The 23,457-nt window shown below is 37.7% G+C and overlaps 1 protein-coding gene across 1 annotated transcript; it reads left to right on the forward strand.

Annotated features, from left to right (window-relative positions):
• The first annotated feature begins 11,622 nt into the window (after positions 1 to 11,622).
• LOC128356225 (CD276 antigen homolog) lies at positions 11,623 to 22,795 on the forward strand. The gene is made up of 6 exons (XM_053316707.1): positions 11,623 to 11,916; positions 15,930 to 16,256; positions 17,102 to 17,431; positions 20,233 to 20,511; positions 22,075 to 22,167; positions 22,682 to 22,795. Exons 1-6 carry the CDS (start codon positions 11,673 to 11,675, stop codon positions 22,741 to 22,743), a joined length of 1,335 nt encoding a protein of 444 aa, XP_053172682.1. The 5' UTR covers positions 11,623 to 11,672; the 3' UTR covers positions 22,744 to 22,795.
• The last annotated feature ends 662 nt before the right edge of the window (positions 22,796 to 23,457 follow it).

A 23,457-nucleotide genomic window follows, 5' to 3' on the forward strand; every position in this document is an offset into this window, starting at 1 on the left:
AAAAATCTTTCCTACATGCTGAATTTCAGAGAGGAGTCTGCTTTTGTATCTTTATGCTACAATTCAACTTTAATGTCAGTTTACAATGAAATTCATAATTTTGTGTCCACAAGCAATTTGGTTTTAAATGTTTACACGCAGATTAAACATACAGTTACACATATAGCATACATACATATCATTATATCACATCGTCTGGATTCAGATGTCAGTAAGCAACACAAATTGGTCATTTAGCATTTAAAACAAGCAAGGTATAACCCCATGTATCTGTATGCAGGGTTGGGAGGGTTACGTTAACCCTTTGTAGGTCTGCTCAATCGGTTGTTAGAGGTCACTTTGTGTCATGATATATGCTCAAAAACAAAATCTTGAACCCATTTAACATTTTGGGCAATCTTTAGTTCTTGTATGAGGTATGTAATGCACAGACCAGACCATCAGATTGTGTTATGGTTATACAGGTTCTATGTCTTCTATAGATACAGGTTGTGTTCTATGGTTGCTATAGATACAGGTTGTGTTCTATGGTTGCTATAGATACAGGTTGCTAGAGATCCTGTTGGAGGCATTTTCGAAGTTGAGTTTCTTTGTTTTCATCTCTATCTACATGAACAGAATGAGTCTCCAACATGTTTAGAACAAATGAGGTGTGTAAAACATCACATTTAGGGTAAGTGAGAAAAAAAATCCATGTTTTATGTTGTCACGGCCTAAAAAAGGTAGGATAAGCAAATAAATGATTTTTTTTTTAAATAGCACTTTCTTGGTGTGACCTACAAAGGGTTAAAGTAATGTAACTTGATAACTTTCCGTTACTTTAGGATTACTGCAATACCAAATATGCAATAATACACAAGGCACATTCAGCCCAAAATTGGCCACTTTCTATGCAAATAAGACTCAATGCAGAAACCATTTAATTGATAAAGACCAGCGCAAATTCCCACAAGCAGTTAAGATGAAGATATTAGTGTCTAGTATCTCTCTCAAGGCTTGATTGATATCGAATTGAAATTTAATGATCCAATGGCAAAATTGTCAGATACTAGGTTACTTAAAATAATTTCAGCTACTTAAAAATAAAAATGAACATGAATTACCATTAGATCCAGATTGATCCGGTGTTAATGAAGTTAACGCTGCTGTACCAAATGCGTAAATGTGCACATCCTCTTTCTCAGTTTGGAGACGTACAAATTATTTCAGCTGCTGTATGATGCTGTAGCTGAGAGCAACACACAGCCAGCTGAACATAAATATCTAGAACAGACTTATGAAACTAAACGTAACCTTTAAACTGGTGTTGGGTGTTTTATGTGTTTCCGGTCATAGGTTGAGCCATTTCCTTAGTTTTGTGGCCATAAGAAAACATACTGCAAAAAACAAACTATACATGCTGAATTCTTTGGTATTAAATGCAACATTTTACCTAAATGTATGTGACAAAGGTGGAGCAAGGATCCAAATGTTTTTATTGGTTTCCCTGCATCATGAAGCATTAAATCATCCTGAATCTTAATCTCTTTGAATCATGAATGCACCAAAGAAATTGTCATATGGATACTTTTGCAAATTTGTTATATTGTTCACTTTCACAAAAATGTAACCGCCTTGACTCATGGGAAACACTCCACCCAAGTAACTGTCTACTTCGTGTGTCGTGTTTGAGTATTTTGTTGACTTCATGAGGGTAACGACAGTCGGATATTCAGGAGCGTAAGATTCAACAGAGTGCCAAAATCCACCCTTGCCTCTGAAGGAAACTTTTGAATAAACAAAGTAATGACCCGACTTTTGAACTACAAGCTTCCCATGTTTATACTCCATGCCACAGATGTGACTCCATCCTACCAGCTGATCAGATTCCTGTTGATCTGTGAGGAAAAAAGACAAAAGACAATAACGGTAATTAAAATCAGCTCAGGTAAATAAAGGGGCCAGTGTCACAAACAACGAATCAACCAAAAATCATGCAGATTTTTAATTTGACACGTTTTTATTTGCAGATCTAAACTGCTTCAGTAATATTCAAACACAGATGGTTATCTTACCCAGATGTGCATATGGTTTGCAGGACGGTTTAAGACCAGGTCCTTCTTTTCCTGTGTTGGGAACATAAATACTTTCAGATCGTTCAATGAAAATGATTAAATGATCATTAATAGTGTAGGGTAGAGTAACTTTACTGAAGTATTTCATCAAAAGAATGTGAAGTGAAGAAGTGAAGAAAAATAAAATAAAATAAAATGAAAATGGAAATAAAGCAATCTCAAAATACTATATACAAAAAATATTTAAAAAAAAATAGTGGGAGTGGGAGGTATTTTATAATACGTTCTGTACCTGATGTGGTGTTGGGGGTCTGTGTTGTAACAGCCTGCAATGGAACAGCCTGCAATGAAAGATAAAAACAGATAACTGCTTCTGCGTATGGATGCACACATGTAGTTAGGCTAATTGTGATAGAAACATTTCCTAAATGCTACACATTTGTCATTAAAGGACAAGTTCAGGAGTGTGTGTTTTTCTTGCTGTAATGATTCCTCCTGTTCATACTGACCATTAGAAGATCCCTTCATAATGCTCTTACAATGGAAGTGATGGAGGACTAAATCCACAGTCCTCCTTCTGTGTAAATGGATTTAAAAGTTGATCTGAAGCTAATATGAAGCTTCAGCGTCCAAATGAGTCAAACCTTCATCTTCTATGTTTCAACGTTACAGTGTTTTTAGTAGCAAAGTCTTTTTGTTACTATACTTCCACCACAGCTCAACAGGAAACACTAAGAGAGAATCTGATGCTAAAAAGACTGTAAATGTGTCAGATATCCGCTTAATATTACTAACTCACACTGATGAAGCTCAATAGAAACTTCACATCAACTTTTAAATGTGTTAACTGTGGATTTGGGTCCCCATCACTTAGAAATTCAAATAGCAGAATGAACAGGAGGAATGATTACACTGAGTTCATACGGACACCTGACAACTGCTTTAAAAACTGTGAACATATCCTTTAACATCTTCTGGTAGTCACTGTCCAACAGTGCAAAATGAAAGACCAAACTGATACTCACAGGCACAGGCACAGGACGGTAGAGGCGCCTGTTGATGTAAGCCTCTATAGTTAGGCCAAGCAGTGCCAAGCTCACCAGGATGAAGAGCGGGGTTCGTGCTGCTCTGAAACACCGTCGCACTTTGTTTGGCTTTTGTGGCTCTGGAGAGACGGTGACATGGCTGTCAGCCATATCCACAGAGTGAAACTGGACATCAGCATCTGCCATTCCTGCTGCACAAATATCCTCAAGACGCTGGGTAAAATACGTATGGTGAAGGGTCAGCGTGACAAACTGAGAGCGAGACAAAGAGGCTTTTTTGGTTTGAATGAGAGAAAAGACCAGCAGAAGACTCTCCTCTTTTGTAAGCTGCAAAAAATGATGATGATGCACATTTACACACACATCCACATTTCAACATTTCCTCTCTAGGATTAATCTCAAAATCTCTCAGTTTCACACACACACACCCTGAGGTCAATGTAGATGTCACTGAAGTATAACAGTAAAAGCACATGAGTATTATGAGTGGGGGAAATGAGTATTGAACACATCAACAATTTCTTCAGTAAATATATTTCCAATGAGGACACTCACATGAAATTATCACCAGACTTTGGTATTAACTCAAGAAATCCACAAATATAAAGAAATCAAAACATTAAAGTCCATAAATAAAGTTATGTGTAATAAAGTGAATTGACACAGGAAAAAAAGTATTGAACACACTAACTAAAATTGATTTATTTATTGGAGAATCCTTTGTTTGTAATGACAGCTTCAAGATACTGTGATGTGATGCTACCAGTATTTCATAGGCGTGTCTAAATGTTTTTTTAAATGAGCTTCAACATGCCGTTTCCTCAGTAATGGAGTCTTGCAGGGTGAACGTGCATAGAGGCATTGCTTATAATTTCTGAGTATCAATTGCACCTCCTGCCTCCAAGTCTCTCTGGAGCTCTTTCTGAATGCTCCTTGGCTCTTGAGCTACTCATCTGACTAATCTTCTGACTCCCTGGTCAGACTTCTTGCGAGGAATTCTTGAGGGCTGGTTGAGGGTGGAGTGATGTTCCTCCCACTTCCAGATAACGGCACCAACAGTCGTTACCGTGAGATTCAGAAATTTAGAAATACATCTGTCATCAATCAATCAATCAATCAATCTTTATTTGTATAGCGCCAAATCACAACAGAGTTATCTCAAGGCACTTTACACATAGAGCAGGTTCTAAACCAAACTCTTCAGGTTTTAACTTTAAAGAGACCCAACATTCCCACATGAGCAACAGTGGAGAGAAAAAACTCCCTTTTAACAGGAAGAAACCTCAGAACCAGACTCAGAGTGGGAGAACATCTGCCTTGACCGGTTGGGTTGAGAGGAGAGAAAGGAAGGAGAGAGGAAGGAGAGAGAGGAAGGAGAGGAGAGGAGAGGGGAAGAGGAGAGAGAGGAAGGATAGAGGAGAGAAGCACAATGAAAATCAATGTAACCAGTTCCATTGAATTTTTTTGCAACGATCAGGTTTCGAAGGTTCTTGGGAAACTCTTTGCTTTTATCCATCATGAGATGTTTCACCTAGATAACAAAACAACCTAACTACTTACAGATTTCAGCTGGTTCCTTGCCTTGGTGTACTGCTTTTTCTTTCATGTGAGTATCCTCATTGGAAATATATTTACTGAAGAAATTGTTGATGCGTTCAATAATTATGTCTCCCACTATGTGTGTGTGTGTGTGTGTGTTTGTGTTTGTGTGTAATTGAGCTTGAACTATGCTGAGCTTGCGTTAAGGAACTGGATCTGCTGGAAAATGAGCCAGACTATCAAAATAAGCCTGGGTGATTTAGTAATCCTGCTTTCTGAAACAGGCCCCAGGACTCTGGATGTGTTGGTATGGGTGTCAGAGTGTAGTGTGTATGTGTGTATTGAAAAATAAATGTGTGTGTGTGTAATGGAAGCAATGGAGGAAATATTTGTGCTCCCGCTGATGATGTCAGCTCTCTCTCTCTCTCTCTCTCTCTCTCTCTCTCTCTCTCTCTCTCTCTTTCTCTCTCTCTCTTACACACACAGCACACACACACCAGGGTTATTATAGTTTTAAATTTTCCTTACTTATTATTTTTCTATTTGTTTTTTATATTATTTCTGTTTAGTTTTTAGTTAATTTAACAAGTGATTAAATAGTTTTAATTTACTTCTTTGGGGGGCAGGAATTTACTACTTTTAGTTTAGTTTTTATCGAGTTTTAGTCTTAGTTTTTGTTTTCCAGGTGATAGAAGAAGTCAGACTGAACAGGACAGTAAAAAGGGAGAAAACAAACGACAACAAAAACAAAGCTGTTTAGTTTTAGTTAGTTTTGCATTGTTCATTTGTATTTTTATTTCAGCTAAATAAATGATTTGTTCACTGCTACACACACACACACACACACACACACACACACACACACACACACACACAAACGTTCACTCCTGCATCCACTCAAAACACATGCACGTGCACGCACAGGTCGTCAAACTCAATAGAGTATAAAATATAACACTTCTGCTGCACATTAACTGTATAAGTTACAGTCGGTTATTGAGCTTTGAGTAGTTGTGTATGTGTGTGTGTTACGCCCTTAAAACAGGCTAAATAGGGAGAGAAGAGGGATGAAAACACCGTACACTGCTCTTGCCTTCAGTGGTGTGTGTTTTAAGTGAGGGAGAGAAGCGTGACTGCCGCCTACTGGAGCCTTAAGGCATTACTAACAAATCAACCTGGAATCTGGCATCAATTTGTCCCTCATTTACCTTATCTACAACACATTGCTACGTTTATAATGTTTCCTGTATGGTAATTACCTTAAAATAGGCAAAATAGCGAGGGATAAGGGATTAAAACACAGTAGCCTACACTGCTCTTGCCTTCAGTGGTGTGTGTTTTAAGTGAGGGAGAGAAGCGTGACTGCCCCCTACTGGAGCCTTAAGGCATTACTAACAAATCAACCTGGAATCTGTCATTTATTTATATTACCTGAAATAATAACTGTATGTACAACGTGTGTGTGTGTGTGTGTGTGTGTGTGTGTGTGTGTGTGTGTGTGTGTGTGTGTGTGTGTGTAGCAGTGAACAAATCATTTATTTAACTGAAATAAAAATACAAATGAACAATGCAAAACTAACTTTCTCCCTTTTTACTGTCCTGTTCAGTCTGACTTCTTCTATCACCTGGAAAACAAAAACTAAGACTAAAACTCAATAAAAACTAAACTAAAAGTAGTAAATTCCTGCCCCCCAAAAAAGTAAATTAAAACTATTTAATCACTTGTTAAATTAACTAAAAACTAAACAGAAATAATATAAAAAACAAATAGAAAAATAATAAGTAAGGAACATTTCAAACTTTAAAAACCCTGCTGTGTGTGTAAGAGAGAGAGAGAGAGAGAGAGAGAGAGAGAGAGAGAGAGAGGCCTAATTTATACACATATGTGACATCATCAGCGGGAGCACAAATATTTCCTCCATTGCTTCCATGGTTTTTGCATACAATGGTTATTCTCTCACACAACCACCTTTCTCTTCTCACTCCACAGAGCCGGATATCCAGTTTCCACTTTCCTGCTTCCTAGCACCTCACCCAAAATGACTCATACCATCCTGTTTTTTAACAAAATTACCTTACAATACCTACACAACACCTCACCATTGAACTATTATAGGTCTGTAACATACTACTTTTCAGTAAAATCATCAACAGCTGAAATTAAGCTAACATAATTAAAGGACACTTGAACAGAAAATAACCTGTGATTTTTCCCATTAGTTTCCGTTTCAGGGCCTCTTATGTTCAGTGTCTACATTTTCTCATAAACTCAGACAATGGAAAAAAGCAAGCATACCATGTTAACCCAGACAACACACACATTTAGCATATACACTCAGGGACAATGGTTCAAAACAAGCAATGCGTAAGGAAACTTAATATGTCTTACTTTTTTTTTTAAATAACAAAAACATCAAGCATATTTAATGCAGTGGTCAAAAAGAAGAGAGCAGATTCAAACCCTTTGTAGGTCTGCTGAACCGTTTGGTAGAGGTCACTCTGTGTCATGATATTTGCTCAAAAACTAAATCTATTGAACCCATTTAACTTTTTGAGCATTTTTTCCAAATGTATGAGGTATGTAACGCACAGGCAGACCATCAGATTGTGTTATGGTTGCTATAGATACAGGTTGTTCTATGGTTGCTATAGATACAGGTTGTTCTATGGTTGCTATAGATACAGGTTGTTCTAGTGTGTAAACAAAGAATAACACAAATCACTGCTGACTTAAGAGATCTGTAGAGGTCTGTAAAACATCACATTTGGGGTCAATGAATTAATGAGAAAAAAAGTCCATGTTTTATGTTGTCATGGCCTCAAACAGGAAGGAAAAGAAAAGGAATATTTTTTTTCCATGTTCTTGATGTGACCTATAAAGGGTTAAAATATTATACAATCAAGCTTCAATCAGTAACTGACTGGAGTGGAGGATTTTGTTTATTTCTCTACATAAAACAAGGAAGCTCTGTCTGTTTGCATTTTCTCTTTTGCATATCTCTTGAACAACGGAATTGAAAGGGTTGGAGTCCCCTTTCTTTTTAAGTTGATCACTGCTTATATCTCTGCCCTTGTCGTGGAAATTGTCACAACACTAAACACAAATATGAAATAATACACAAAACACTGCTAGGTTGACAATTAAACAATTATTATTGTTCAATAAGGAGACAGCATACACACAAAGTGACATCAGCTCATCTCAACAAGCAAAGAGTATGCCTAAACTATTATAATTTTTAAGAGAACAAAGAAATCATCTGTGATTGGTTAAACATATCAGCCTATATGATTTTACCCAATAGAAGATGACCACGGAGCAGAACATATATATACACCTAAGACTCTGAGCTTCTACCTTATTTGGATATATGACAAGATAGAAGAAGAGCAATAGGCCACCTAAAGGTAACAAAACGCTTTCCACAAGACACACAGTGATGACACAGAAGCAGTGATCTTACATCCACCATCTTAGATTAAGATGATCAAACCAATCATTGATTCTTCTTCACTTTTAAACTCGCACTTCTGTCACATGGACTCAGCATTCACAGGTTTTCTACAGTTAGCAAGGTAATGTGACTTTTCTTCATATCTGTAACAAAAACCCTGCACTTGTGGGTTTTCTTAGACTTCCTAGCAAACTAAATTATTTCTCTTCTCTCTTTCTTTCCGTTTGAGTTCAAGGCTGTGTTTTTCCCAGTTTTTCTTTTTTTAGGGAGTCTCTGCCTACTCTCCAACAACTCTTCATCTGCTTCATTTCACCTAACTGTTAATTTACATGATGAGTTCATGGGTCAGTGCTTGCTGCATATTTTTACTGAGAGTAGCTGAGTAGCACAGACATCCGGTTGAAATCAAGTAACTAAACAATAAGTCTACAATAAGTAGTAACATCCTCGGACAAACTTGTCTGCCAGCCATGTCAGAGGTCTTATCATAGATCTACTCAGTGTTTCAATGTCCAGAATAATTTAGGAGCTGCCATGATGTATTACCTGGAAGATGTTGATAGTATTAGAAGGCATTATAGTGGGGTTTTGTGCATGGGTAATTTGTCTCAGTCATTTCAAATTGATGTTAAATTTTGGTTTTGGTTTGGTCTATAGAACAATTTTGGTCCGAGTGTCAAACACACAGATAAAAAAACGACCTCCAGGGGGAAAAATATGTAAACTGCTATAACTTTTGATTGGATTATCCCCACTATTATGTCTGTGGTGGATGTGAGAGGGAGGGAGGCTGCAGAGTGTCGTCACCATCCTGTCAGGAAAAAATAAAGCCAGACTATTCCAGAGAAACTGCTTTCCCCTCAAACAAGTTTGTCCAAGTTATCCGATAGTGTAACCTTGAGTGGTGGAATTTGTGCAAGTGCTACTTCAAAGAAAACTTCAAAAAAGGTAAGTGGTTGCACATGGGAGGTGTCTTCCTGAAGAAATAAATATCGAAAGGAGAGACTTTTGACAACCAGGCTGTGACGTGCACATGATTATAGAGAGGCAGGGGCTCAAAGTCAGAAAAGGGCAGCATGTGCCTGCCAAATTTTTTTTCTTTTTCGGTCCTTTACACAATATGGAAATTAATGTAAAAATAAAAAATAAAGTGATAATAGAAAGCTAACTACTTAGCTGTGTGTCCTGTAGGTGAAAGTGATATGAAATTGCCATTTATTTTGTGTCAACAAATGATTGTCAACATGAGTTAATAATACAGCTTATATCCCCAGAATGCTGAAATTACTGTTATTATTATTATCATCATTATTATTATTATTATTATTATTATTATTATTATTATTATTATTTTGTCAGCCCACACAGTAGTAGCAAAGTCACAATAAACTTTATATCTAAACCTCGGACCTGTACTTCAGACCTGCAGTGAAGGAAATATGATCCGCCGTAAACACGGTGTTTCCTGTCCCGCACGATCTGCTCTGTGCTAAATGATGCGCCGTGCTCCCACGTCCGGCAAAAATAGAAGCTGACACATTGACTAAAATAGAGCGTTTTTCTGAAATATTACCCATATACTAGAGACTAGTTAGACCATAACTCACAGGTTCAAGTTGCTCCACTGTCATGTCTCCCCCTCTCTCTCTCTCTCTCTCTCTGGCGGCTCTGTGACCGAGCGGAGCCGCAACAGATAAAGAAGCAGCAGGCTCAACACACACAACAACCCCGTATTACAAGAAATGGGTACAGTCTTTGTACCGCCGTTTTTGTTATTTTTACATCCCTAACAGGAATTTATTAATTTTATTTAAAACAAACAAATAAACACACACGCACGCACACACACACACACACACACACACACACACACACACACACACACACACACACACACACACACACACACAGGGCACTTTTTAATACGAGGCAAAAAGGGCAGGGGCTCAAGCACCCCTAGGGCCCTATGTGTGCACGTGCCTGCAACCAGGCAAACCAAGATGATGCTTGTAAAGCAGGGTTATTATAGTTTTGAAATGTTCTTTTGTTTTTATTTTCATTTAGTTTTAGTCTTAGTCTTAGTGTTTCAGGTATTAAGAGAAAGCCTTGACTTGTAGAAGCTGAAAAGGATGAAAGAATGTGTGACACAAAATATGGTTTAACCATGAAGATGAACTTTGTGGGATTGTGAACTTTTAGTTGCCTCCCACAAATGTTCCCATCAGTCCTCATCACTATGCTATTTGTACAGGAGAAAACGAAACGAAAACATAGTAAAGTATAATAAATTATTCATTCATTAGGCCATTAATTAATGCTCATAACCTTTATAAACAGTGACATAAAAGTTAAGAAGAATTAAGGATTGGTTTGATCATTTTAATCTAAGATTGTGGATGTAGTCTCTGCTTTTGCTTCATCACTGTGTGTCTCAGGTCTTCCTCTTTCAAATCATCAAAATCATATAGACTGATATGTTTGAACAATCACTGATGACTTGTTTGTTCTCTTAGAAACTATAATAGTTAGAGATTTGCTGATGTCATTCTATATGTATGTATGTATGTATAATAATTGTTTAATCTTCAACCTAGCAGTGTTTTGTGTATTATTTCATATTTGTGGTAAATGTTTTCAGACAATTTCCATGACAGTGTCTATCAAAAAGTCATACCGTGTTATTTTGAAGAAATCAGCCTGAAAAGCATTTGTTTCTGATGCTGAATTGAAGGTCAGGAGGAGGAGCCTCCAGATGTTTGTGCAATAAAAGGGGAGAAGCAGGTAAGTAGTTCTTTTGATTATACAAGTTACTAGCAGGCTATTATTCACAGTGACATGTGAACTTATGGTACCAAAATGAGTCATTTTACTGCCATTTTTGTTTTTGTCTGATCTCCAGGTGACGCAGACAGCTATGGAGCTTCTTCCTCTCGTGTGTGTCTCTCTCCTGACTTGGTCTGGAACATCGTTTGCTGAAAACGGTGAGAAAACCAATCACTTCCACTGATAATCACACTGAATGACATTTATTCATTGTATTTGATTTAAAATGTGTAAATTCATGCAGGAATCTGAAAGCACGCAGAATAAAAATGACTGGATAGTTTAAATGACATCATCACCTGCATACAGTCTTATAATAGACCTACTCAGAGTTTAGATGTTTATCATCATTTAGGATGTCATACTGTTATAAGAGGGGTTAATACCTTTAGATGTGACATCATGACAGCTGCAGGGTGTCGTCTCCATCCTGTCATGAGGATCCATCAAAATAGTTTGCAATGAAATTTCTATTAATCAACTAATCAATTAATAATTGCAGCTCTATTCAAATCATTGTCAACAACATTCTGTTTCTTTTTCTTTTTAAATTTGCATGTAATCTTCTCTGTTAGCTTGTGAAGTAGTTTTTAAATAAACTTACAGTAAAATAAACGTATAAACCTGATTATTCTGCATGTAAACATACTGATACGTGTTTTTGTCTTCCACATCCAACATTCAACACAGTGGAAGAAGGAAGTGACGTCATTTTACCCTGTTCACTCAGCACAAAGGAGAACATTACGTCAGAGATGTTTGAGTGGAAGAAAGATGGTCGCCAGGTGTTCCTGTATGATGACGGCGGTCATTCAAATAACAACAATACAGGTCAAGATCAGCAGTTCAAAGATCGAGTCTCACATTTTCCAGACAAACTGAAGTCAGGCGACGCCTCCATAATCATCAGAAATCTGAAGCTGGCTGACAGTGGAGACTACACCTGCAACTTTACAAATCTTCAACCAAGACAAACATTCCACATTAAGCTTGTTGTTGGTGAGTACTTTGATAAAACACTCATTTACTGAAGTGACTGGTTTAAGATGGACTCAAGTCAAATAGTCAGAAACACATCTAGCATGGCCCTCCCCCAGTGCAAGTTGTTTGTTAGTTCTGAGGTTTTTTCCCGTTCCCACACTGTACTCCCACACAGAGAACAGCTGCTTTTTTCCCTCCTCCTCTCTCCTCTTGTTTCTTCCCTTTTCTTCTTCCCCTAACCCCTAACCCTAACCCTAACCCCTCTACTGCCCAGTCATCTAGTTATGATTAGATTAGATTATTTTTATTTCGAATGCGTGACAGAAGAAGAAAAAACAAACAAAAAAAAAAACAGCACATAAGAAATGAAAGCACAGTGTTCTCACAGAAAATAGCGAACCTACACCCGACAGAAAATATACTGCACTGTCAACCACATTCGAAAGGGAGTGGGAAGAAGTCAAAACTTATTTAATCCCACCCCCACCTCTCAAATCAGTGCTTGCCAGCTCCCAATCCAATCACCAATTCACAAAATCCTACAATTTCCTACCAACACCATATGCAATGTCAAGGCAAGGCAAGGCAGTTTTATTTATATAGCGCATTTCATACACAATGGCAACTCAATGTGCTTTACATAAAACAGAAAAACATGTAATTCGAGAAACTTAAAACATACAATTAACCCCCCACCCCACCCCTCCATAATAAAAACGAAGTACAGAAAAATAGAAAGACATAAATAAAATGATTGCAGCATAAAATAATAAATTAGCTTTAAAATCATTAAAAGGACATAGAGTGCAAATTAAAGATTAAAATGTAAAGTGCTTTAAAAGAGCTCAATCATAAGCAGCACAGGAGAAGAGAAGTGTTTTTAACCTGGATTTAAACATGATTTCAGTTCTGCTGGTAGTTTGTTCCAGTTGTGTAAAAGCTGCTTCATCATGTTTAGTTTGAACTCTGGGCTCAACTATCTGACCTGAGTCAGTAGATCTCAGAGCTCTACTGGGTTTATATTCTACTAACATGTCATTCATGTATTCTGGACCTAAACCATTCAGTGATTTGTAGACCAGTAGCAGAACTTTAAAATCTATTCTATAGCTGACTGGGAGCCAGTGGAAAGACTTGAGAACTGGAGTAATGTGCTCTGATCTCTTTGTTCTGGTTAAAACTCGAGCTGCAGCGTTCTGAATGAGCTGCAGCTGTTTAATGCTTTTTTGTGGGAGTCCAGTCAGAAGACCGTTACAGTAGTCGAGTCTACTTGAGATGAAAGCATGAATCAACTTCTCCTGGTCTGTTTGAGACATAAAACCCTTCACTCTGGATATGTTCTTAAGCTGATAGAAGGCTGTTTTGGTGATTGATTTGATGTGACTGCTGAAAGTCAGATCTGAGTCTATCAGCACGCCAAGGTTTCGGACTTGGTCCCTAGTTTTTAGAGACAGACATTCACATCCATACCCACTGTTATCAACAGCATAAATCATTGCCACATTTCTTAACCTCCTCCACCAAAAATAGCCACATACATACATACATATATGTACATACATACATACATACATACATACATACACATCCACACATGTACACAAACATACATAAATAGACATACTCATGTACAAACATAAATACATACGCACACATACAAACAACGTGCACCTGAGTCACTTAAACACCTCCATCCCTGTACCTCATCCCTCATTGTCCTCCGTTAACAGACTTCCTCTTCCATGTACTTGTTTAAAAATATTTCTTTGTACCTTTTTTTAAACAGATTTATATTCGCACTTTGTTTTATTTCTGTCTCCAGACTGAAGTCACCCCACAGCTCGATACGCACATGCTTTTCATATTTGTTCGGACCTTTGGTTTTTTAAAATTTAGGTCTCCCCTTAGATTATATCCCCCCTCCCTTTCACTAAACATTCCTTGTATATTTTTTGGCAATAGGTTATTTCTCGCTTTGTACATTATTTGTGCCGTTCTGAATTTGACCAGATCCAAAAATTTCAGCATATGTGATTTTATGAATAGTGGGTTTGTGTGATCTCTGTATCCTGCTTTGTTTAGTGTCCTTAATGCTCTTTTCTGTATTGTACATATCAGCTGCAGAGTGGTTTTGTAAGTGTTTCCCCAAACCTCGACAGAGTAAGTCAGACATGGTAAAAATAATGAGTAATATAGAGTGTGCAACGATTTATAATCCAGGATATGTTTAGTTTTCCACAGAATTTGCTGCGGACTTTGCCAGTTTTGCTCGTATGTAGCCAACATGAGGTTTCCAGCAGACTTTATCATCCAAAATCACACCAAAGAATTTAATTTCCTGTACCTTTTCTATTTTAGTATTAATGATAATTTATTTTTGTCAAACCATAGTTTTAGTTTATTTATTTCAGTTGTGATTGTCTCCAAAGTCTGCTGCAAATTCTCACCAGAACAGAAAATGTTAGTGCCGTCTGCAAACAAAACAAATTTCAGTACCTGCGAGACTCTACATATGTCATTGATATATAATATGAATAGTTTCCGACCTAATATTGACCCCTGTGGTACCCCACATGTAATATTCATAAAGTCAGATTTATGGTCACCTATCTGCACAAACTGTTGCCTGTTTCTTAGATAGCTCGCCAGCCAGCTCCACCCAACTCCCCTAACACCACACTTTTCTAGTTTTTTTAATAATATGCTGTGATCGATGGTATCGAATGCTTTTTTTAGGTCAACAAATACTCCAATTGCTATTTTTTTATTGTCTATACAGTTTGTGATTTCTTGTTGTTCATGTTGATCTGTCCGTTCTAAATCCATATTGACTTTCTGTAAGGAGGTTGTGTTTTTCAATGAATTTGTCCAGTCTGTTTGAAAAAAGTTTTTCTAGTATTTTGGAAAACTGGGGGAGTAAAGAAACAGGATGTGGGTGAGTGGTTTCACAATTCCTTCAATAACTGTCTTTACTGTTGCCATGTCTATATATCATTCCAGTCTGCAGAGGTTTTGTTTTGACATTTTCTTACAATTTGCATAATTTCTTCATCTTCAACTGCACTTAGAAAAATTGTACTTGGATTCCTGTCCCTCATGTCTTCTATGTCCCCACATTGTGTTGTCTCAGGTTTCTTTATTTTTGCAGCTAAATCTGGTCCCACAGATATGTCTGTCTTATTGTATGTATTGTATGTTGTAAATGTACTGACGGGGTGTTTATTGTTGTAATTTTGGTGTACTACTACTACTACTGCTTCTTCTTTCTTCGAAGCTTGATAAGCGCAGTTTCAGGAGCAGGAACACACACCAATTACACCCCTTCCGGCTCCTATATAAACAGACCTAACAGCTTCCCCTTCGTTCACTCTCGCTTTCGAGTTTCCCTCCCCCCCGCCCTCTCTTCTGTTCATCTCTCCTCTCTCACTGGTTCCTGGGGGTTCGTCACTGCCCGGGTGCAGCGGCGGATCCTTCATCCAACCTCCCCACACCACATCAAGAATCACTCCGCATCAAGACTACACAATTCATTCAAATTCTGTCAATAAATCTGTTAAGACGTATCTCGTTGGTGATGTGTTCCTTGCTCGTGAACTGTCTTTATTAGTGTGTTGGATGTGCAGACAGAAATAGTCTGATGAATTAGTCACTGCTGAAGATCATCATCATTTTGGAAAAAAGTTACGAGTTAAATGTTATTATTTATCAATGGGTGTGTTGTTCTCAAGTTGTGATAAAAGACTAGAATAATATAATAATGTGAAAAATAAGAATCAGAGAAAACTAAATGTAAAAGATAAAAACAGATAAAACATAAATAGATGTAAAAAAAGTTAAATATGAACAAGTGTAAGTATGATATGTGTAGAGCAGAGCAAAATACTTGTTGAAGACAATGTGCCAGATGACAAGAATCAAGAAAAGTTTATAACATTAGTTATGTTGCTATGACAACAAACGTCCATATATCTGTCTTAACCTGATTATTCTGCATGTAAACATACTGATTAATATGTGTTTATGTCTTCCAGAGCCAAAAGTCATCAGGGTGGACAAAGGAAGAGACGTCATTTTACCCTGTTCACTCAGCACAAAGGAGAACATTACTCGAGAGATGTTTGAGTGGAAGAAAGATGATCGTCAGGTGTTCCTGTATGATGACGGCAATCAATCCAATAACAACAATACAACTCAAGATCAGCAGTTCAAAGATCGAGTTTCACATTTTCCAGATAAACTGAAGTCAGGCGACGCCTCCATAACCATCAGAAATACGAAGCTAGCTGACAGTGGAAACTACACCTGTGAATTTCCACTTCTTCAGCAAAGACAAATATTCTACATTAAGCTTGTTGTTGGTGAGTACTTTCATAAAACATTTATTTAGTGATGTGACTATGTGTGGTTTAAGAGTCCCAGATGGACTCAAGTCAAATAGTCAGAAACACATCTGGCAGGGCCTCGTCCCCACAGTACTGCAACCAAGTATGGAGTGATTCCCTCTTTATCAAACATGCTTTATATTAGTGGACAGTGATATTTCTGCAGTTTAGTAGATGAACTTTGGGTGTGCTCGCTGTCTGAGTGTAGTTCAGAGCTTCGTCCTTACTGTCTTTTTATTTAGCTCATAGTAATCAGGATGAATTCTGGGAAATGAAGTTTGACTTTGTTTAGTTCAGTTTTCCTCTTCCATCTGCAGCTCTCTCTCCTGCTTCTCTTTCTTTCTCTCACTCATTTGTTCAACCAGGAGTGATATTTATTAGTGTGTGTTGGATGTGCAGACAGAAATAGTCTGATGATTTAGTCACTGCTGAAGATCATCATCATTTTGGAGAAAAGTTACGTGTTAAATGTTATTATTCATCAGTGGGTGTGTTCTTGTGATAAAACACTAGAATAATATAATAATGTGGAAAAATAATGATCAGAGCAAACTAAATGTAAAAGACAAAAATAGATCAAACAAAAAAATGTTTTTTTTTAAAAGAAAGAAAAAGATAAAAAAATGAAATATGAACAGGTATGATATCAGAAGGGCAGAGCAAATGATTTGTTGAAGACAATGTGCCAGATGACAAGAAACAAAAAAGGTTTATTGTTATAACATAAGTTGCTATGTTGCTATGACAACAAACTCCCATATGTCTGTCTTAACCTGATTATTCTGCATGTAAACATACTGATATGTGTTTTTGTCTTCTAGAGACAACAGTCATCACGGTGGGAGAAGGAAGTAATGTCATGTTACCCTGTTTACTCAGCACAAAGGAGAACATTACCTCAGAGAAGTTTGAGTGGAAGAAAGATGGTCGTCAGGTGTTTCTGTATGATGACGGCGGTCATTCAAATAACAACAATACAGGTCAAGATCAGCAGTTCAAAGATCGAGTTTCACATTTTCCAGATGAACTGAAGTTAGGCGACGCCTCCATACTCATCAGCGATACGAAGGTAGCTGACAGTGGAGACTACACCTGCAACTTTACAAACCTTCAACCAAGACAAACATTCCACATTAAGCTTGTTGTTGTTGGTGAGTGCTTTCATTAAACACTAATTTAGTGATGTGACTGGTTTAAGAGTCCTAGATGGACTCAAGTCAAATAGTAGACTAGTTAGATTTTGATGATGTCACAGATCTTTATATCTGCATGTATGTGCTATAAGTTTGACTCCACAGGTCCTAACCCTCTCTGAGACCTTTGTTCCAGATGTTGACGTACTAGCTTGGTGATTAGCGTCAGATCCGTCTCCCTTAGTAACCTTGGCAGACAGCAGCTCTTTGTCCATGTGAAACCGCGGTAGCTCAACTCTGCTCCACATATTTCACTCCTGACAACATTATCCTTTACTTTCTGGAAGTTTTTCCAGTCAAAGTAGCTGAGGGCAGCAGTAAAAATTCACTGTCAGACTAGACTTCTACACAAGGTGGAGGTGGTTTACAGAAGCTTAGAGCTCCTCCTAGTGGCTGAAATTGAACATTGCTCTCCAGTAGCTGTTAATGAAGCCTTCATACTAGACTACACAGCTCAACTCTTCATTAAAGTTGTTGGGTGAAAAATAAATAACAACCACAGCACAAAGGTTGACGTTTGTCCCTGTGAATGATTACTTGGTTAATGACCCTCCCTAATCTAAAATCTCACTGTATTGAACTGACTAGGATCATCAATAAGTACATGTATGTGACCAATTACATGTCACTGTACATAGAAACATTTATACACCAACATCTTTAGATTAGTGCAAATTTTAATAATATTATTCTAGAAAGTTTATGAAGTCCCTAACCCTAACCCTTTCCAATTTTAGAATGACAGATTACATATTAAATATATGGTATTTATACCATTTAATGTTAACTGGTCACATCTGTGTGAATAATCCAGTATACTGGATCAGTGGATCTCTATTGATCTCTCTTTGTTTGAACAGAACTGAGTCACCAATAATCTGTATTTACTCACTGCAGTGAAGGTCTAAGATGACAAACATGTTTGCTGTAATGTGACTTTCTAACACTAAAAAACTACAACAGATTTGATGGTCAGTTTTTCATTCTGTTAGCTTGAGACTGTTGATCAAATGTTTCTCACTGACACAATTAAACACCGATAACACAACGGCTCAGACATGCTGTACAAGAACCTATGATTCAGATTATATAAGACAGTTTTTATATAACTTTAATGTAATTTTTATTTTTGTGGTTCAAGAAACTGAGCAGAAATTCCAGGTTTGGCCAGACTTGTGTCTCTGCCATGATATGAGTCAGAAATAGTGTTTGCAGTGGTGAGAAGTTACCAAATACTTAGTTAATTCCTGAGATGTGTAGTTGTAAGGCTGATGTGATTTGCTATTTCACTGTTTCTCTGTTTTTTCTCCTCTGAAATATGATCATATACAAGCAGAGACAGGCTGAACAAAAACATCCCAGTATTACAGCTCATGTCTAATCCTCTAATTGTTCTTTACTACTTATTCTTTTATACTTTCTGTTCACAGGTACAGCTCCAAGGCCACATGTCAGGATACTTGATCAAACAAAGGATGGGATGCTGCTGCAGTGTGAAGTTCAAGGAGCTTTTTCAAAACCTGAATTACACTGGGAAGACGGAGCTGGAAACAAACTTCCTGCTGAAGAACCACAGGAGACAGAAAGAGGAGGACTCTACGACATCATCCTCCAAACTACTGTGACCAAGACCGACCTCTATCGCTGTAATGCTACACAGAAGGAAATCAACCATCAGACTCATTATGAGACATACGTGTATATCCCTGGTGAGAATCTTCTTAATTATATTTTAATATTGAAATGATTTTAATAATTAACATGTTTTTAGTTGTGAATAAATGCCAGTGTGTGCTCAGACTGAACACAAAGTGAATGAACTCAAAGAAAGTTGAAAATATTTTAAACTGAGTGAAAACGACACACTGACACACTGACACACGCACAAACACAGTTTTGCACAGTTACTTTGGAGTTAATATTCTTCACATTTATTTTTTAACTTGTTCACACAGACCCTCAGTCAAAATATTGAAGTGGTGAAGTCCAAGCTGAGATAGTGACGATATTATTCTGGTTATTTTTAAAGACTGAAGCTGCTGCAGAGTCTCAGAAGACATTAAACACGAGTTTAACAGGCTGAGTAGTTCTCCTCATGACCAGTAAACTGTTCTTCATCTGTAAAATCAGTTTAGTGTCTCTTTACACACAAATGAAGAATACTGTATGAAAATGTAGGTTCACCTTTTTGTCTCATTAGGGATTAATATGGTTCATATAAAATAATTGATCAAAATGTAATCTTAATTTTCTCAAGTCTTAATGCATTTGAGGTTTTAGGAGGATTTCTGATTTTAAAATATGATTAAACTTGTAGTTTTTAGTGAAATAAAATAATGCTCTCCTTCCTCTGTTAGAAAATAAAAGCTCCAGTTAAATGTTTGATCAGCTGCTGTCGGCTACTAAAGTAGAACTACAACACATTTGATGATCAGTTTTTCATTCTGGCAGTTTGAGACTGTTGCTCAAATGTTTCTCACCGACACAATTAAATTGTGATAACACAAAGGCTCAGACATGCTGCACAAGAAGCTATGATTCACATTTTTGTAGCTCAAGGACCAAATACTTAGTTAAACTTGTTTGAAACATGTTCTCTCAAACATTCCTGAGATGTGTAGTTAAGGCTGATGTGCTTTGCTATTTCAATGTTTCTCTGTTTTTGCTCCTCTGAAATATGATCATATACAAGCAGAGACAGGCTGAACAAAAACATCCCAGTATTACAGCTCATGTCTAATCCTCTACTTTGTTCACAGGTGCAGCTCCAAGGCCACATGTCAGGATACTTGATCAAACAAAGGGTGGGATGCTGCTGCAGTGTGAAGTTCAAGGAGCTTTTTCAAAACCTGAATTACACTGGGAAGACGGAGCTGGAAACAAACTTCCTGCTGAAGAACCACAGGAGACAGAAAGGGGAGGACTCTACGACATCATCCTCCAAACTACTGTGACCAAGACCGACCTCTATCGCTGTAATGCTACACAGAAGGAAATCAACCATCAGACTCATTATGAGACATACGTGTATATCCCTGGTGAGAATCTTCTTAATTATATTTTAATATTGAAATTATTTTAATTGTTAACATGGTTTAAGTTATCAATACATTTCAGTGTGTGTGTGTGTGATTTACTTTAAGTTTAAATTGTATTTTAAAGAAGTTGCTGCAATAATAACATTAAAGTAAATGACTGATGTGTTTGTTATGTATCATCATCTGATATTTCACTCTCACTCTAAACTGTATTAATGCACATTATTCTTATATAAAGCATTCCTCAAAAAAATGCATCTAGAAAGATTAAAACCAAATCAACACCTGATGAAAGAGATCATATTACTCCCATCTTGGCTTCACTGCATTGGCTTCCCGTAAAATTCAGAATAGAATTCAAAATCCTTCTCCTCACCTTCAAAGCTCTCAATGATCAGGCCCCATCATATCTTAAAGAGCTGATAGTACCTTACCTACTACAACACTGCGCTCCCAGCATGCAGGTGTACTTGTGGTTCCTAGTATCTCTAAAAGTAGAATGGGAGGCAGAGCCTTCAGCTATCAGGCTCCTCTCCTGTGGAACCATCTTCCAGCTCTTAGCTTATGCTGCTATAGGCTTAGACTGCTGGGGGGCTCCCATGATGCACTGAGCTCCTCTCTCCTCCTCCCTCTCTCTCTCTATCCATCCATCTATATCCATTGACATTCATGTACTATTTTTATTTTAAGTATATTTTTTGGGGCTTTTTGCCTTTATGTACAGGTTAGTAGAGAGAGACAGGAAACTGGAGACAGAGAGGGGGGAATGACATGCAGGATAGGACCGCCTGCAGCGAGGACTGTAGCCTCAACACATGGGGCGGGTGCTCTACCCACTGAGCTATGCTCTACCCCAACATTCATGTACTATTAATGCATTCAATAACCTAAACTTCTTCCCCGGAGTTATCTGTGCTTTCTGGTCTCACAGGTAATCCGGGCCTGTAGACGTCTGGATGACAGATCCCAGTCCCAGACCTTCTAGCTTCATTGTTGATTTTCATTGTGCTTCTCTCTCCTCTATCCTTCCTCTCTCCTCGTCTTCCTCTCTCCTCCTCTCTCCTCTTCTTCCTTTCTCTCCTCTCAACCCCAACCGGTCGAGGCAGATGGCCGCCCTCTCTGAGTCTGGTTCTGCCTGAGGTTTCTTCCTTGCCACTTTTCTTGCCACTGTTGCTCATGTGGGAATGTTGGGTCTCTTTAAAGTTAAAACCTAAAGAGTTCGGTTTAGAACCTGCTCTATGTGTAAAGTGCCTTGAGATAACTTTGTTGTGATTTGGCGCTATACAAATAAAGATTGATTGATTGATTGATGTACCTTTACAATTAAAAGTTTTTAAAAGTTTTGTCACTGTTGAATTTGAGAAAGTTGAGAGAGAAATTGTGCCTGCTGAAATTCCTCATATTGGACTTTTAATCTGTAAAAAATATGATTGTCTGTTTTCAAAGGTTTTAGCAGCAGGTACATAATAGCTCTCCTAGTGTCGAGCATGACCGATGTACAGTACATGACACACAGTTACATTCTCAAGTCTTAACACATTTCTATTTTGTTCTGTGTTCCAGGGAAGAACATTGATCTTATTTTGGCTGTTACTGTTCTTGCTGTTGTTCTGGCTCTGCTGTTTGTATGTATACTCTACAAAAAATATCAGAAAGGTAAGTTTAACAAAGGTTTTTCTTAACAGGTGATCAGTAATACGTACAGTGAGGACATTATAACCTGGAAGAAGGAAAGAAGGAAGAAGGAAAGGAGGAAGGAAGGAAAGGAGGGAGGGAGGAAGGAGGGAAGGAAAGAAGGAAGGGAGGAAGGATGGAGGAAAGAAGGAAGGAAGGTAGGAGGGAGGGAGGAAAGAAGGAAGGAACAAGGGAGGGAGAAAGGAAAAGAGGAAGGACAGAAGGACAGAGAAAAGAATGAAGGGGAAGGACAGAAGGAAGGAAGAAAGGGGGATGGAGGAAGGAAAGAAGGAAGGGAGGAAAGAGAGAAGGAAGGAAAGAAAGAAGGAACAGTCAAAACAGACGGGGTCAATTTGACCCGTGAGGACAACAGGAGGGTTAACCACAGTGGACAGGACTACATCAAATCCATCGTACACAGTGTGGTATTTTAAGGATCAGGTTTGGTGTTCTTCACATGCTTTCCTAACCAACATTATACATTATTCTTCATCAGGAAGGTGCCAAGAGGAGGAAGTGGTGTACATGTACGCCACAAATGGGGAGGCTACCAGCTGAGAGGCGGTCAAGGATCTAAAGTTATCTGCAGAGACTCCTTCATAAATCAGAGTTTGGAGCCACGTAAACTGGAGTCACATTTGTGCTGTTTAAGTTAGTTGTATTTTTTGTGCAATCTGTAATTAATTGTTGTTACTTGAATTAAAAATTGAGCTTGACATGAATTTTAAGCAGTAAATAATGACCAGAACAAATTAGTGTTAAGATGTACTATTTTACTCACATTATTTCATCCCATATTATTTGTCATATTACAGTTATTGAACCATCATCCTGCTGTTTGTTGTGTGCTTTTTAAATAAAACATTTCTGTTACAATAATTGAGTAATTTTGTGTGTGAATTAAAAACCAGAGAAAACTCAAGAGATAAGGTTTACATGTTGATTTTAAACATTCATGACAGTGTTATGCTTAGTTGTCTCATTTAAAAATCTAATCTGGTAGATGTAAATATCTAGTATCATGTAAATCTGTAAGACACAGACTGCGCTGGACATCATCTGACAAACCATTTGAAACATGTCGACTTCTCAGGATCCAAGGGAACCAAGAACCAAGGGTATCTTTATTATCTCCTGAGGGGATAGCAGCAGTACCAAGGTATACACGTATGAACAGTCTGTCCAACACCACAGGGGAGATGATGGAAGGGTTTCTACTAACATCATAAGTACATAGGCTAAGTATTATAAGCTTGATGTAGTTATAGTATT

This window comes from Scomber japonicus, chromosome 3 (assembly GCF_027409825.1).
Source record: "Scomber japonicus isolate fScoJap1 chromosome 3, fScoJap1.pri, whole genome shotgun sequence".
NCBI classification, from domain to species: domain Eukaryota; kingdom Metazoa; phylum Chordata; class Actinopteri; order Scombriformes; family Scombridae; genus Scomber; species Scomber japonicus.